At 37.1% G+C, this 15,242-nt stretch overlaps 1 protein-coding gene across 1 annotated transcript; it reads right to left on the bottom strand.

The window, feature by feature from the left end:
- Positions 1 to 214: 214 nt before the first annotated feature.
- On the bottom strand, positions 215 to 2,049 carry LOC143886422 (cytochrome P450 71A1-like). Its single transcript, XM_077390391.1, has 2 exons — positions 1,045 to 2,049; positions 215 to 963 (listed from the first exon to the last, which is right to left on the bottom strand). The coding sequence occupies exons 1-2, from the start codon at positions 2,017 to 2,019 to the stop codon at positions 355 to 357; spliced, it is 1,584 nt and encodes a 527-aa protein (XP_077246506.1). The 5' UTR covers positions 2,020 to 2,049; the 3' UTR covers positions 215 to 354.
- Positions 2,050 to 15,242: the final 13,193 nt, after the last annotated feature.

Here is a 15,242-nt window from a genome sequence, read left to right as displayed (position 1 = left end):
GAATGTGCCCCTACAAAATCTGGATTCCAAGATCTCTTACCAATCTAATTTATTAATCGTCCCCTGCATTGCACGGGTCTGCAACTAGTTCTATATAATGGATCTCTCCCATGCAAGAATGGGCAAGAGCAATAATCAAGCGTTTCTCTATTCCTTACGCAAGCAAAAGTAACTCATCCAAAAAAAATATTATTAACTAGTTTATGCAAGAATGGGCAACAGCAATAATCAAGCCTTTCTCTATTCCTTACGCAAGCAAAAGTGACTCATCCAAACAAGATATTATTGACTAGTTATATTTTACAAAAGGAAAGAACAAAATATGGAATAAATATAGAGGTGGGTTTTGTCGTCTCAAAGAAAGTGAAGCATGGGAACAAGATGGAGATCACAATTCCTATGGACTGTAAGCCCAGCAGCTTCAGTCATGTCCAAGCCTTTATTTTCGGAATCAGGCAACTCCCAATCAAAACAGTATAAGAGATTGGCAAGAACAAGTTCCATGGAGGAAATGGAAAATGAAATTCCAGGGCAACCCCTACGCCCCAGCCCAAAAGGAATCATTTCAAATTTTTTCCCTTTGAAATCGAAGTCATTGTTTATAAATCTCTCTGGGCAAAACTCTTGAGCATTATCCCATGAATCAGGGTCCCTCCCAATTGCCCATGCATTGATGATAACCCTTGTATGTGGAGGAATATGATAACCTTGTAAATTAGTAGCTAAGATCGTTTCTCGGGGAAGTAACAATGGAAAAGGAGGATGTAATCTTAAAGTTTCCGTAATTATTGATTTTAAATAATCCATTCCTTGAATATCCTCCTCTTGCACCTTTGAGTTTTTGCCAACCACTCTACGTACCTCTTCTTGTGCTTTCTTTATCACTGTGGGGTTCCTAACAAGTTCCGCCATTGCCCAATCCAAGGCTGTCGCCGTTGTTTCAGTTCCTGCAGCAAACATATCCTATGACAAAGAAAAAAGCATTAGTGTTAATGTTAATAACCATGTATAATTTTTTTGTACTCGTTTACAAGAGTGACATACCATGATAATTGCTTTGAGGCTATCTTTGCTGAGGGGGCTGTTTTGGAGGTTGAATTCCTTTTGCACATGGAGCATAACATCGACAAAGTCTTTCCCCATAGTATGCACATCTCTTTCAGGATTGAGATGCTCCTCGATCACTTGCTCAAATAAAGAATCAAGGACTCTAAAAGCCCTCTTCGTCCTTGCATCCAATCCAGTGACAACGTCGATCCATCCAAGAGACGGGAAATAGTCACCCACACGAAAAAGTCCCATGACGATCCCTATTTCCCTTGTCAGTCCAGCATATCTATTCTCTCCCTGTCCTCCACAATTCTTACCAAAGGCAACTCTAGAAATTATGTCGTTTGTTAGAGAGAGGAACATCTCACTTAGATTAATGGACGCCCCCCTTGCCACCGAGCAAGAGTGAGAGATCTTCTCGATCATCTTACAAACTTCTTCTTCCCTAACTTGTTGAAATAATTGTACCCTCTTGGCACTTAAGAGTTCTACTACACAAATTTTCCTTGCTGCCCGCCAATAATCACCGTAAGGGGAGAAGGTGACATCATTGCAGCCATAGGTGAGCTGCTTGGCTGCCATGGTGGCTGCCCTGCCTGAGAAAGCAATATCATTGGTTTTTACAATCTCATGAACAAGTTTGGCTGATGAAACTACTAGAGTAGGAACTTGACCCAATTGCAAGAACATTAAGGGTCCATGTTTCTCCGTCAGACTTCGGAGAGAGCTGTGAGGCAGCGAGCCAAGCTGGTGAAGGTTCCCTATAAAAGGAAGCTTGAATGGAGAAGGTGGTAAATTGGGCTTATCAGCCCAAACACTGTTGAACCTTCTGAGAACAAAGTGGAGAACAAACGGAAGCAACAAGAGAAAAGAAAGGGACAAGGAGTCAGCAAGGAGTACAGCCATTACCTGAACTTCGAGAATGATTTCTTGCTTGCAATGGATGTTAATAAACCAGAGTGGTTGCATTTATAACCATTTTTGTGCATCACATGGATCACTCTATTATTTTCTATCAATCTCTCTAAATATCGAGTAGCAAGGCCCACCACACAAGTGCGCACAAAATACCTTACGTATGTTGATATTTTGTTAGATTCGTTGTGGGGAATTGCGACGTTCACGAAATGACAGTATGTATGTTGATATTTTGTTAGATTAGTCAAGGGAATCTTGAAATTCACGAAATCACCCCGCATCATTTGTTTTTCACTTGAGAGGAATTCGGCAATGGTAACAATATGGCAGGAATATGATTTGCTAGAGAATTTATATGATGTGCCCAAACAGATGAACGGTTTGGATCATCGAAAAAGTGGGCCGTACCTACATTTTTTAGACTTCACGTGTTTTCATGGCCACCCATCAAATAAATTTTCTTATTTGCTATATGTTTTAATGGATTTGATAGGGACCATTGAGAGAGGCATTTCGTGGACCAGCTGTTGCACGAGAAAGCACGAGGCTCAGATTTTGTCTCATTCATTTAATTCATATGAAGTGCCTGCTCTCTCATAAAACAGCCAGCCTGCAAAATGGCTTATGTGACGGTCCCTAGCAAATCCCTTGTTTTAATTATATAGTGAAGAGGACAAGAAAATTTTTGAAGTGTCGAAGAAATCACCTCCGAATGACGCTTTATGACATATCACGTCAAAGTTTCACCCTACAAAGAAAAGGACAGAAATGCCCTTATATACTTTCTTTACCCTTATTTTTTAAAATTTTGGACTAACCGAAAATTTAATCAACTCCAACCCAAGAGGCTGGTTTTTCTCCATTGCTGTGCTGTATTCTTCGATGAACTCGAGTTGATCTTCCCGTTGCTGTGTTATGCTCCTCTGCTCTGGCGACCTCAATCTTCTATTCATGCTTTTGTGCTATTGTCCATTGGCCTCAATCGTGTCTTCCATTCCACTATCATACAATTAATGCATCAGACCAGTACGTAATAGTCGACAGATTTAAAAAACATCCTATGGCCCATTGTTGTGCAATGTGCTATTATCCGGCGACCTCAATCTTCCCTTCACGTTCTGTGCTATTCTTCGGCGACCTCTGTTGGAAATTAATTCAAATTGGGTGAATTACCGTATGGGGCACACCAAAATCCACCCAAGTGATTTACACGGGAAGTTTATATGGTGTTTTCGTTTTCTATTTCTAATATTTGAACCAAGTGTTCGATGTGTTTTAGACTTAGAGTTGTGAAAGGATTTGTTTACTTTATTCTAATCAATACCTATTTTATAGGAAGATAGGAGTTATCCGGTATAAGAAGATAGATTTTATCTAGTCTCATGTGCAGCCAGGATTGTTAAAAAGTGGAGTCGTGTGCTATTTTTTGGAGTGTGGGACGTGTAGAACAATAGCCTATTTAAAGGGCTGTTGTGGTTATTTATTTTTATAATGGAACAAAGTCATTAAAAATTAATGGAAAGGAAAAAGCCTTTTATTCTCTTTCTTTGTTTATGTTAGTGTTTTCTTAGTTCTTATTTTTTTGAAATGACATAAATTATTTTTTTGAAATGGCAGTGTTTTCGTAGTTCTTAAATTCAACAAAGTAGTATCAAAGCGGAAAATCTTGCAACGAATTCAGGAGAAGACCGGCAAGGGTTCGGTAAGTTCTCAAGACGGCAATATCAATTCTTCAAATTTTCAGCAAAGTGTTCTTTTGTTTAAAGGTGATAATTTTCAATTTTGGTCTATTAACATGAAGACGTTATTTATGTCTTATGAATTATGGGAATTCGTGGAGAATAGGCATAAAATTTTTGCAGAACAGGAAAGATTGACCGCGCAACACAGAAGAATGAATTGAATGAGATTAAAAGGCAAGATGCAAGGGTTATTCTCGAATTTTCATGGAAAATGGAGCTAGAGAGATGAAAATCCAATGAATTTTCCATCACTTGAAGGGTTCAGTTAGTCGTGGGAGTGCTATATGTGTAACATGTGTTGGCTCATCATTTGAGTGTTCGGATCATCATATGGAAGCACTTTGGGAGGTATGGTTAACTCAAGTTATTGTTTGTCGAAATGGATGGCTAAGGTCAGTTTTTGAAAATAAATAGGGGGAGCACGAATTGCTTATTTTGCAGCCCATCAATTGAACAATTTGGATCAAGCCGTGACATGGGCCATACATAGAAAGTAGGGATGAAAAATGGCCGAATATATTATTTCCCTATTAGGATGCAAGTGGGACCCACCCTTTCCTGTATATTTGAATTTGAATTTCTAATCCAAGAGGGTGGTGCCAATATCACTTTGGGTAGTAATCACCTACAAGAATCCAAAGGACAACCAAATTCCCATTGTGAGCCATCATTTGTGCGGTTTAGATCGACCTACGGAATGGATTATGGGCGATAATTAATTCACATCTTTGGCCATAAAATGGACGGTTGGATCAGTTCATGGAGGTAACTAAAAGGAACATCCATTTTAGTCCACCAATATCTGTTTTGGATTAATATCCCACGCATGTGAAATATCTACCGACTAGTCTATTTTGGAAAGTAGCTTGGTCATTTCTTTTTTTATATCATTTGAAAAAGGGGAAAGTCCTCACTCTCTTTTGATGGTCAAAGAAGAAAAGCAAAAGCTTCCATATTTTGGATTTAAAAATTGGCAAGTATCGGTTTGTTTGAATTAGCAATAAGGGCTACTATTACGAAATTCAAGTGTAAAGTAGGCAATATTATGAGATCGTATGTCTATGATTTAACTTGCACAGTGGGTTTTCAAATGAACGGTTTTGATCACCTACCTACTGGAATGGGCGTGCATGTATACTTTTCGAGGAAAAATTTGCAGTCAAGAAAAGTGGGGCCCATTATAATTAAAGAAGGGACTAATATTCCTATTTCGCCGAATTTCACACGGATTCTGGTTTGGATTGCATACCACAGTTTCTGTCATTTTGGTATTGGATTTTGGACATCATGCATATTACTGTAAAGGAATATATGGGAAAGGTTTACACTTTCTTAGGGAACCAAACGACCTCTTTCTCTCGGGTTATAAAAAGTAGATGATATTTTGAGGACCTACCTTTTCTTTCTAACGATGGGAAAGAGGAGAGTATTTTTATTTTTATTTTGGAATTTCACCCACTTTGAAGGCAAGCAGGTCACATTGGGTTTATCCCTTTGAAGGAAACTAGCTCATATTGATTTCTCTCTCTCTCGGTCATTATTTGTAACGAATTTTTTTCTCTTCCAAAATGAAAATGGCAACAATAGTCAGGGCAACTTTGGATTCTCTTTTCTCTAATCTATATTCGGTAATTCTTCTTGGAAGTTGAAAAACGTGGAGCTGCTCTTCTCTCATATATTTAAGAAGATTCTCTCATTCTCTACTCTCCATATAACTCTCTACATCTCTACCACTCTCAAGCTCTCTCTCTCTCTCCCAGGTTTTCTTGTTCTCTCTTGCTCTTTTTCATGCTCTTTTTCGTTTCTACTCTCAACCAATGATCAATCATCCACCGTTCATTCCAAGGTGACACTAAAGCTTGAAGAGGAGGATTTGGCCAAAGTTGGAGGAGAAAAAGACTAAGTTCTATTTAATTTTTGTTATTTATTTTAAGTTCAATTTGATGTAATTTTGTTTCAATTCAAATTAGTGAAGAAGTAATTTGCTTTTCTTTCATTTCCTTTCAAGTTATATATGGCAATTCTTCTCCTATCTATCTCTTTTATTTTTGTTTTTCTTCACTTCTTCATGAATAACTAAATCCTAATTACTTAGGGTTTAGTTGAAGCCATGAGAAAGGAGAATATTTATAATTAAATTAATCTACTCAATTGAAAAATTGTGTAGGATTTTGTGTTTGGAAAATCCCAATCATTCATGCCATTGGCTTTCCTCTTTCGTATGAATGATTGTTGATTAACAAATATAAAGTTATATATAATTAATGTAAATTGGAGAGTGGATTTGATTAATTACTTATAAGGAATGACATCCCTTTGATCTTATTCCTTATTGACTAGTTAATCGAATTTTCAACCCAATTCAAGAGTTGTTTTAATTAATCAATTTAATCCAAACCCATGGTGGATTCTAACCCTAAGTAATCTTTTATATTAAACTAATATTTTTACACTATTCCAAATTACTTTTGCAATTTTTCAATTTACTAAAAAAGATCTTAGTTAAATTTGATTCTTAGATTGATTAGAATATATGCTTATATATAGTGTTGGCTCCGAGGTCAAGTCCACGGAAATCCTGAGTCCATTCCAGGCAACATTATATCACAGCTAATATTCTAATCGGTACAAGAATAGGATTGACAACTAGATTTTGCTTCCCTGAGTTCGACCCGTATTTACACGATCCGTGCACTTTTGGTTATTTAATATCTCTAACAAGTTTTTGGTGCCGTTGCCGGGGAAGAGAGTTGCATTAGAATCTTAATTATTCGAAGTATTAGATTAGTAGTTATTTTTAGTTTAGTTATATTTTTGGTTTCTTGGCTATCCATCTCGATCTCTTACTTGGTTTTCTTGTGTTTATAAGTGCAGCTTGGGTGCAGAACTCGGCTAATCGACTAGAAAGAGCAAACCGGTTAGAGACGGCGGAAGACATCGCACCAAATCCAAATCAAGTAGTCATGGCGGAATAACAAGAGCCGCCAAAGAGTTTGCGTGATCGCTTCTATCCGGCCCGAACCGTGCAACCTTCTTGTATTAGATTGCTGATTGCACACGGCAATAATTTTGAGCTAAAATCGCAATTTATCTCTTTGCTTTCTCATTTTCATGGCCTCCCTTCGGAGGATGCTTATTTATTTTTGCGTGAGTTTAAAGATGTATGTGCTTTGATTAAGTTGCAACAACTTACTGATGATGCGGTAAAGTTGCGGTTTATTACGTTTTCACTTAAGGATGGAGCTAAAAAGTGGCTCTATGGCTTACCAACAAACTCCATCACCACTTGGGAGGAGTTCGCCGTCGCTTTTAACGAATGTAATGCCGTATATGCTTTAAGGAGTGGTAGAGATTACCACAAGGAGGAGGTCAGATCTAAACCTTCTATGGATATACAAGATACATCCAAAGAGGTAAGAAAAGACTCCCCTCCAACAGGCTCGATTGCGGAACCTAAACATGTAAGTGAAGAGCAGGCTGTTTCTCCACCTGAAAATAAGTATGTGCCTAAAGCTCATTTTCCAAGCAGACTTGCTAATAATAAGAAGGTGGATGTCATGGATAAAATTTTAAATGTGTTTAAACAAGTGCAAATTAACATTCCTTTATTAGATGCGATTTCTCAAGTTCCTACTTATGCAAAAGTGTTGAAAGATTTGTGCACACAAAAGCGCACAACTAATGTGCCCAAGAAAGCTTTCTTGGCCGCAAATATAAGTTCCATCTTGTCTCAACAAATGGTGGCTAAGTATAAGGATCCAGGATGTCCTACTATTTCTTGCACTCTTGGTAACACAAATATTGAACATGCTCTTTTGGATTTGGGTGCAAGTGTAAATCTCTTGCCTTTTTTCAGTATTTAAGCAACTAGGATTAGAAGACCTCAAACCAACCACCATCACTCTTCAATTGGCGCATAGATCAATTAAAACACCCAAAGGGATGGTTGAGGATGTGCTAGTTAAAGTAGGTGATTTTTTATTTCCCCTAGATTTTGTTATGTTAGATACCGAGCATGTTGCTAATATCAAGGATCAAATTCCTATCATCCTTGGTAGGCCGTTCCTTGCCACTAGCAACAATCTAATTAATTGTAGAAATGGATTAATGAAATTGTCTTTTGGAAACACATCGGTTGATTTTAATGTCTTTAGATTGGGTAAGCAACCAAATTTTCATGAAGAAATCAATATGTTGCATTCCTTTCCTGACGATATTGTTTCTAATTTTGAAATTGATTTTGATGCACGATTCCAAGAATGTTTGGACGAACTAGGAAATGATGGAGATGATTTCTTCTCCAAAGCTTTTGCCATCCAAAACGTGGAGCATGTTGGACCACTCGCAACATCTCTTCCAAAGACATCAATCGAAGAAGCACCACAGTTGGAGTTGAAGCCCTTGCCTTCTCATTTACGTTATGCATTTTTGGGTGATAATTGTACTTTGCCTGTAATAATTGTTGCGGACCTAACCTCCTCTCAAGAGGAGGAACTCATTAATTGCTAAAAGATAACAAGGAAGCCATAGGTTGGACAATGGCCGACATCAAAGGAATTAGCCCTTCGATTGTGCAACATCACATCTATCTCGTTGAGGGTGCCAAACCTTCAAGGGAACATCAAAGAAGGGCTAATCCTGTGATGAAGGAAGCCATCCAAAAAGAGATTTTAAAATGGTTAGATAATGGGATCATTTATCCCATCTCGGGTAGCCAATGGGTGAGTCACGTCCAAGTAGTGCCTAAGAAGTCGCGAGTTACCGTTATACAATCCGCCACCAATGAACTTATTCCTACTCGTATTCAAACAGGGTGGCGGGTTTGTATTGACTACCGAAAGCTTAATGCCGCTACTAGGAAGGATCACTTTCCTTCGCCTTTTATTGATCAAATGTTAGAAAGGTTAGCGGGGCATGAGTATTATTGCTTTTTTGATGGATATTCCGGTTACAACCAAATTCCCATTGCTCCTGAAGATCAAGAGAAAACGGCATTCACATGCCCATTTGGAACGTTTGCTTATAGACGCATGCCTTTTCGGTTATGCAATGCACCGGCAACTTTCCAAAGATGCATGATGAGTATCTTTTCTGACATGGTGGAGACCTTCTTAGAGGTTTTTATTGATTATTTTTCTATTCATGGCTCCACCTATGCCGAATGTTTACATCACTTAAAATTGGTCTTAGAACAGAGTAGAGAAAAGAACATTGTCCTCAATTGGGAAAAGTGTCATTTTATGGTAAAAGAGGGCATCGTTCTAGGACATGTGATTTCTAAAGAGGGAATTAAGGTTGATAAACCAAGGTGGATCTCATTGTCCATCTTCCACCGCCCAAAAGTGTGAAGGCTATTCGATCATTTTTGGGCCATGCGGGCTTTTACCGGCGTTTTATAAAAGATTTTTCTAAAAATGCTAGTCCTCTAACCAACTTGTTAGCAAAAGATCAAAAATTTGAGTTTTCCAAAGAATACTTCAATTCTTTTGAGTGTTTAAAAAAGGAGTTAACTACGGCACCCATCATTCAAGCACCCAAATTGAACCGAACCGTTTGAAATTATGTGTGATGCTTCCGACTTTGCAATAGGAGCCGTAATGGGTCAAAGATTCAATAAATTATCGCATGTAATCTATTATGCAAGTAGGACTCTCAATGATGCACAACTCAACTACTCCACTACGGAAAAAGAATTCTTAGCGGTTGTGTTTGCATTAGAGAAGTTTCGGTCGCATGTGATCATTTATACCGACCATTCAGCAATCAAGTATCTTGTTGGAAAGAAGGATGCTAAAGCTCGCCTCATTAGGTGGGTTTTACTTCTTCAAGAGTTTGATTTGGAGTTAGAGATAAAAAGGGTACAGAAAACCTGGTTGCTGATCACTTGTCTAGACTTCCTTATGCAAAGAGTGACGAAGGTCCACGTAATGAAAACTTCCCTGATGAGCAATTGTTTGCTATTTTTAGTGAGCCATGGTATGCAGATATTGTGAATTACTTGGTTACAGGTGCTACACCGGATCATTGGTCCAACCAAGACAAATACCGGTTTCACTCACAGGTAAAGTGTTTCTTTTGGGATGATCCCTATTTGTTCAAAACTTGTTCGGATCAGATTGTCTGACGATGTGCGCCCTATCATGAGCACCAATCAATTCTATCTTTATGCCATGATCAAGCCTGTGGTGGCCACTTTAGTGCAAAGAAAACCGCGCACAAAGTTTTACAATGTGGTTTCTATTGGCCAAGTATTTTTAGGGATGCTTTTGATTTTTGTAAGGCATGTAGATCTTGTCAGTCGTTAGGAAGAGTTACAAAGCGAAATATGATGCCCCTCAACCCGATCTTAGTGGTAGAAATCTTCGCTGTGTGGGGTATTGATTTTACGGGTCCGTTTCCCAACTCTTTTGGAAACTTGTATATTTTGTTAGGTGTAGATTACGTGTCAAAATGGATTGAAGCCATTGCTTGCAAATCCAATGACCACAAGGTGGTGGTCAAGTTTCTTCAAGACAACATTTTTTCGCGCTTCGGTACACCTCGTGCCATCATTAGTGATAGGGGTAAACATGTTTGTAATAGACCGTTTGAAGCTCTTATGAAGAAATATGGTATTACTCAAAAGTGCTTCTCTACAATTGAAGATTGCATATCTTTCCAGGTAAGATAAGATCACGTTGGGATGGACCATATGTGGTTAATAAAGTTTTCACCCATGGTGCGGTCGAGGTTCTAAATCCAAGCAATTGTGAGATTTTTAAAATTAATGGTCAAAGATTAAAGCCATTTATTGAGTTGTCAAAACCGGATATGGAAGAGGTCATGGATCTCCATGAATCTTCTTATTCGAATCATGCCTAAGCAAATACGGTACGTACCCTCATTTCTATTTTTAGTCCTCATATTTTTCTTTCTATTTTTAATGCCTTAAGGACAATGCATAAATCAAGTATGAGGGGTAGCTTTTGGAAACTTTCTTTTCTAATCTTTTCTATAGTTAAAGTTAGAAATTTTCTTTTCCTTTTGTTTTTGGTATTTTTCTTAAATTAGAAAGAACTTCGTGTTCTTAAAAGGAAAGTTGGTTTCCTAATTTAAGAAAGAAAGTTAGTGGATATTTTAATTTTGGAATTTGAAAAATTAGAAAGAATACTTTCCTTTCTTAGTTTTGTTTTTCTTTTGGATTCTTTCTTTTAAAAGGATTTTAATAAGAATTATAAATAGAAACTTGCTTTTTATATGGTATGGTGAAAAATGAAAGAAAGGTTGAAAAAAAAAAGTTTTTTTAGAAAGTTTACCTTTTGATTATAGTTTTGATTTGTAACCTTGTTTACTTGAGCTATTAAGTCTGAATGATTTTTATGCCTAGTTCCTTAAAGCCAACTGGCTCGAGAGCAACTGACTGAAAACTCCATACATGGGACAATTAGAAAGCTTAATAAATCAAAGCATTGCACGTAATCAAAGGTAAAGTTTGAACTCATATGCATCAATGTCTATGACATATGCAAATCAAAGATTAGTCGGACACTGCTTAGTAGCCTGGGTGTCTGGTGCATGCCCTGCATGTCATTCACGCCAAAAGCAGTAGAGGATTACAAAAACTGAGTTCTTTTCTTCGAAAGTAATGGAAAAGTGTAAAGGATGGTGGACCATATAAGATTGCAATTTTTCTATTAAGTTTCAAAATCAAATTTCTTTTATGGTACGATTACATTAGAGGCAAGTTTAAGGGAGCAAAGTAGGACAAATTCAAAAGAGGATTCCTTGATTAAAATATTTTTTCTAATTTTTCCAACTTGGGATAGAATGCAAAGTTTAAGTATATGGGTATTCTTGTTCTTCTATTTTGAGTAATTTATCAAAGAAAAAGGATTAGAAATTTTTAGCTTTATTCTATAGTGAGATTTGAAAAGAAAAGTATGTTATTTTAGAATTTAGTGTGTATATTAACTGCAAACACTCACGAGACAAAACTCGTCCACTAGGGTAACTTAGGGGTTCAAAGGCTTGTTGCACGTGCTAAGTGCAACCGTGATTCCTACGAAAGTGAGTTTGGATTTTATTTTATTTTGATTTTTCTTTATTTTTCTTTTTATTTGCTTGAGGACAAGCAAAGTTCAAGTATGGGGGAATCGGATTAGCACATTTATGTGTGAAACTTAGGTAAGAAAGCATGCATATTTTTAATGTTTAGAGCGGTACTACTAAGGTACTTTGCTTATTTTTGGTGTTTCAGGGTTATTCTCGAATTTTCGTGGAAAATGGAGCTAGAGAGATGAAAATCCAATGAATTTTCCATCACTTGAAGGGTTCAGTTAGTCGTGGGAGTGCTATATGTGTAACATGTGTTGGCTCATCATTTGGAGTGTTCGGATCATCATATGGAAGCACTTTGGGAGGTATGGTTAACTCAAGTTATGGTTTGTCGAAATGGATGGCTAAGATCAGTTTTTGGAAATAAATAGGGGGAGCACGAATTGCTTATTTTGCAGCCCATCAATTGAACAATTTGGATCAAGCCGTGACATGGGCCATACATAGAAAGTAGGGATGAAAAATGGCCGAATATATTATTTCCCTATTAGGATGCAAGTGGGACCCACCCTTTCCTGTATATTTGAATTTGAATTTCTAATCCAAGAGGGTGGTGCCAATATCACTTTGGGTAGTAATCACCTACAAGAATCCAAAGGACAACCAAATTCCCATTGTGAGCCATCATTTGTGCGGTTTAGATCGATCTACGGGAATGGATTATGGGCGATGATTAATTCACATCTTTGGCCATAAAATGGACGGTTGGATCAGTTCAAGGAGGTAACTAAAAGGGAGATCTATTTTAGTCCACCAATAATATCTGTTTTGGATTAATATCCCACGCATGTGAAATATCTACCGACTAGTCTATTTTGGAAAGTAGCTTGGTCATTTCTTTTTTTATATCATTTGAAAAAGGGGAAAGTCCTCACTCTCTTTTGATGGTCAAAGAAGAAAAGCAAAAGCTTCCATATTTTAGATTTAAAAATTGGCAAGTATCGGTTTGTTTGAATTAGCAATATGGGCTACTATTACGAAATTCAAGTGTAAAGTAGGCAATATTATGAGATCGTATGTCTATGATTTAGCTTGCACAGTGGGTTTTCAAATGAACGGTTTTGATCACCTACCTACTGGAATGGGCGTGCATGTATACTTTTCGAGGAAAAATTTGCCGTCAAGAAAAGTGGGGCCCATTATAATTAAAGAAGGGTCTAATATTCCTATTTTGCCGAATTTCACACGGATTCTGCTCTGGATTGCATACCACAGTTTCGGTCATTTTGGTATTGGATTTTGGACATCATGCATATTATTAGAAAGGAATATATGGGAAAGGTTTACACTTTCTCAAGGAACCAAACGACCTCTTTCTCTCGGGTTATAAAAAGTAGATGCTATTTTGAGGACCTACCTTTTCTTTCTTACGATAGGGAAGAGGAGAGTACTTTGTTTTTTTTGTTTTTTTTTGGAATTTCACCCACTTTGAAGGCAAGCAGGTCACGTTGGGTTTATCCCTTTGAAGGAAACTAGCTCATGTTGATTTCTCTCTCTCTCGGTCATTATTGGTAACGAATTTTTTTTTCTTCCAAAGTAAAAATGGCAACAATAGTCAGGGCAACTTTGGATTCTCTTTTCTCTAATCTATATTCGGTAATTCTTCTTGGAAGTTGAAAAACGTAGAGCTGTCCTTCTCTCATATGTTTAAGAAGATTTACTCATTCTCTACTCTCCATATAACTCTCTACATCTCTACCACTGCCAAGCTCTCTCTCTCTCTCTCTCTCAGGTTTTCTTGTTCTCTCTTGCTCGTTTTCATGCTCTTTTTCTTTTCTACTCTCAACCAAGGATCAATCATCCACCGTTCATTCCAAGGTGACACTAAACCTTGAAGAGTAAGATTTGGCCAAAGTTGGAGGAGAAAAAGACTAACACTATTTAATTTTTGTTATTTATTTTAAGTTCAATTTGATGTAATTTTGTTTCAATTCAAGTTAGTGAATGAATAATTTGCTTTTGTTTCATTTCCTTTGCATTTCTATATGGCAATGCTTCTCCCTTCTATCTCTTTTATTTTTGTTTTTCTTCACTTCTTCATGAATAACTAAATCCTAATTACTTAGGGTTTAGTTGAAGCCATGGGAAGGAAAATATTTATAATTAAATTAATCTACTCAATTGAAAAATTGTGTAGGATTTTGTGTTTGGAAAATCCCAATCATTCATGCCATTGGCTTTCCTCTTTCGTATGAATGATTGTTGATTAACAAATATAAAGTTCTATATAATTAATGTAAATTGGGGAGTGGATTTGATTAATTACTTATAAGGAATGACATCCCTTTGATCTTATTCCTTATTGACTAGTTAATCGAATTTTCAACCAAATTCAAGAGTTGTTTTAATTAATCAATTTAATCCAAACCCATGGTGGATTCTAACCCTAAGTAATCTTTTATATTGAATTAAGGTTTTTACATTATTCCAAATTACTTTTGCAATTTTTCAATTTACTTAGGCCCTTCGAATTTTGGTTTTCTAATTAAATTAGATAAGCAGTTTAAAGTGATCATTAGAACCTTGGTACACTTTGCCTAAATTAGGATTTTAAATAAAAAAGATCTTAGTTAAATTTGATTCTTAGATTGATTAGAATATATGCTTATATATAGTGTTGGCTCCGAGGTCAAGTCCACGGAAATCCTGAGTCCATTCCAGGCAACATTATATCATAGCTAGTATTCTAATCGATACAAGAATAGGATTGACAACTAGATTTTGCTTCCCTGAGTTCGACCCGTATTTACACGATCCGTACACTTGCGGTTATTTAATATCTCTAACAAGTTTTTGGCGCCGTTGCCGGGGAAGAGAGTTGCATTAGAATCTTAATTATTCGAAGTGTTAGATTAGTAGTTATTTTTAGTTTAATTATATTTTTGGTTTCTTGGCTATCCATCTCTCTTACTTGGTTTTCTTGTGTTTATAAGTGCAGCTTGGGTGCGGAACTCGGCTAATCGACTAGAAAGAGCAAACCGGTTAGAGACGGCGGAAGACATCGCACCAAATCCAAATCAAGTAGTCATGGCGGAATAACAAGAGCCGCCAAAGAGTTTGCGTGATCGCTTCTATCCGGCCCGAACCGTGCAACCTTCTTGTATTAGATTGCTGATTGCACAGGGCAATAATTCTGAGCTAAAATCGCAATTTATCTCTTTGCTTCCTCATTTTCATTGCCTCCCTTCGGAGGATACTTATTTATTTTTGCGTGAGTTTGAAGATGTATGTGCTTTGATTAAGTTGCAATAATTATTTTTGCGTGAGTTTGAAGATGTATGTGCTTCCGATGATGCGGTAAAGTTGCGGTTTATTACGTTTTCACTTAAGGATGGAGCCAAAAAGTGGCTCTATGGCTTACCAACGAACTCCATCACCACTTGGGAGGAGTTCGCCGTTGCTTTCCTAAAAAAAAAATTTCCATTACATAAAACTAGT

The sequence above is a fragment of the Tasmannia lanceolata genome, unplaced genomic scaffold (assembly GCF_043159265.1).
Source record: "Tasmannia lanceolata isolate RefF3 unplaced genomic scaffold, GAP_Taslan_0.1 ptg000011l, whole genome shotgun sequence".
Classification (NCBI taxonomy): Eukaryota; Viridiplantae; Streptophyta; class Magnoliopsida; order Canellales; family Winteraceae; genus Tasmannia; species Tasmannia lanceolata.
The sequence above is the reverse complement of the archived record's forward strand: the minus strand, read 5'-3'. Positions and strand labels throughout refer to the sequence as shown.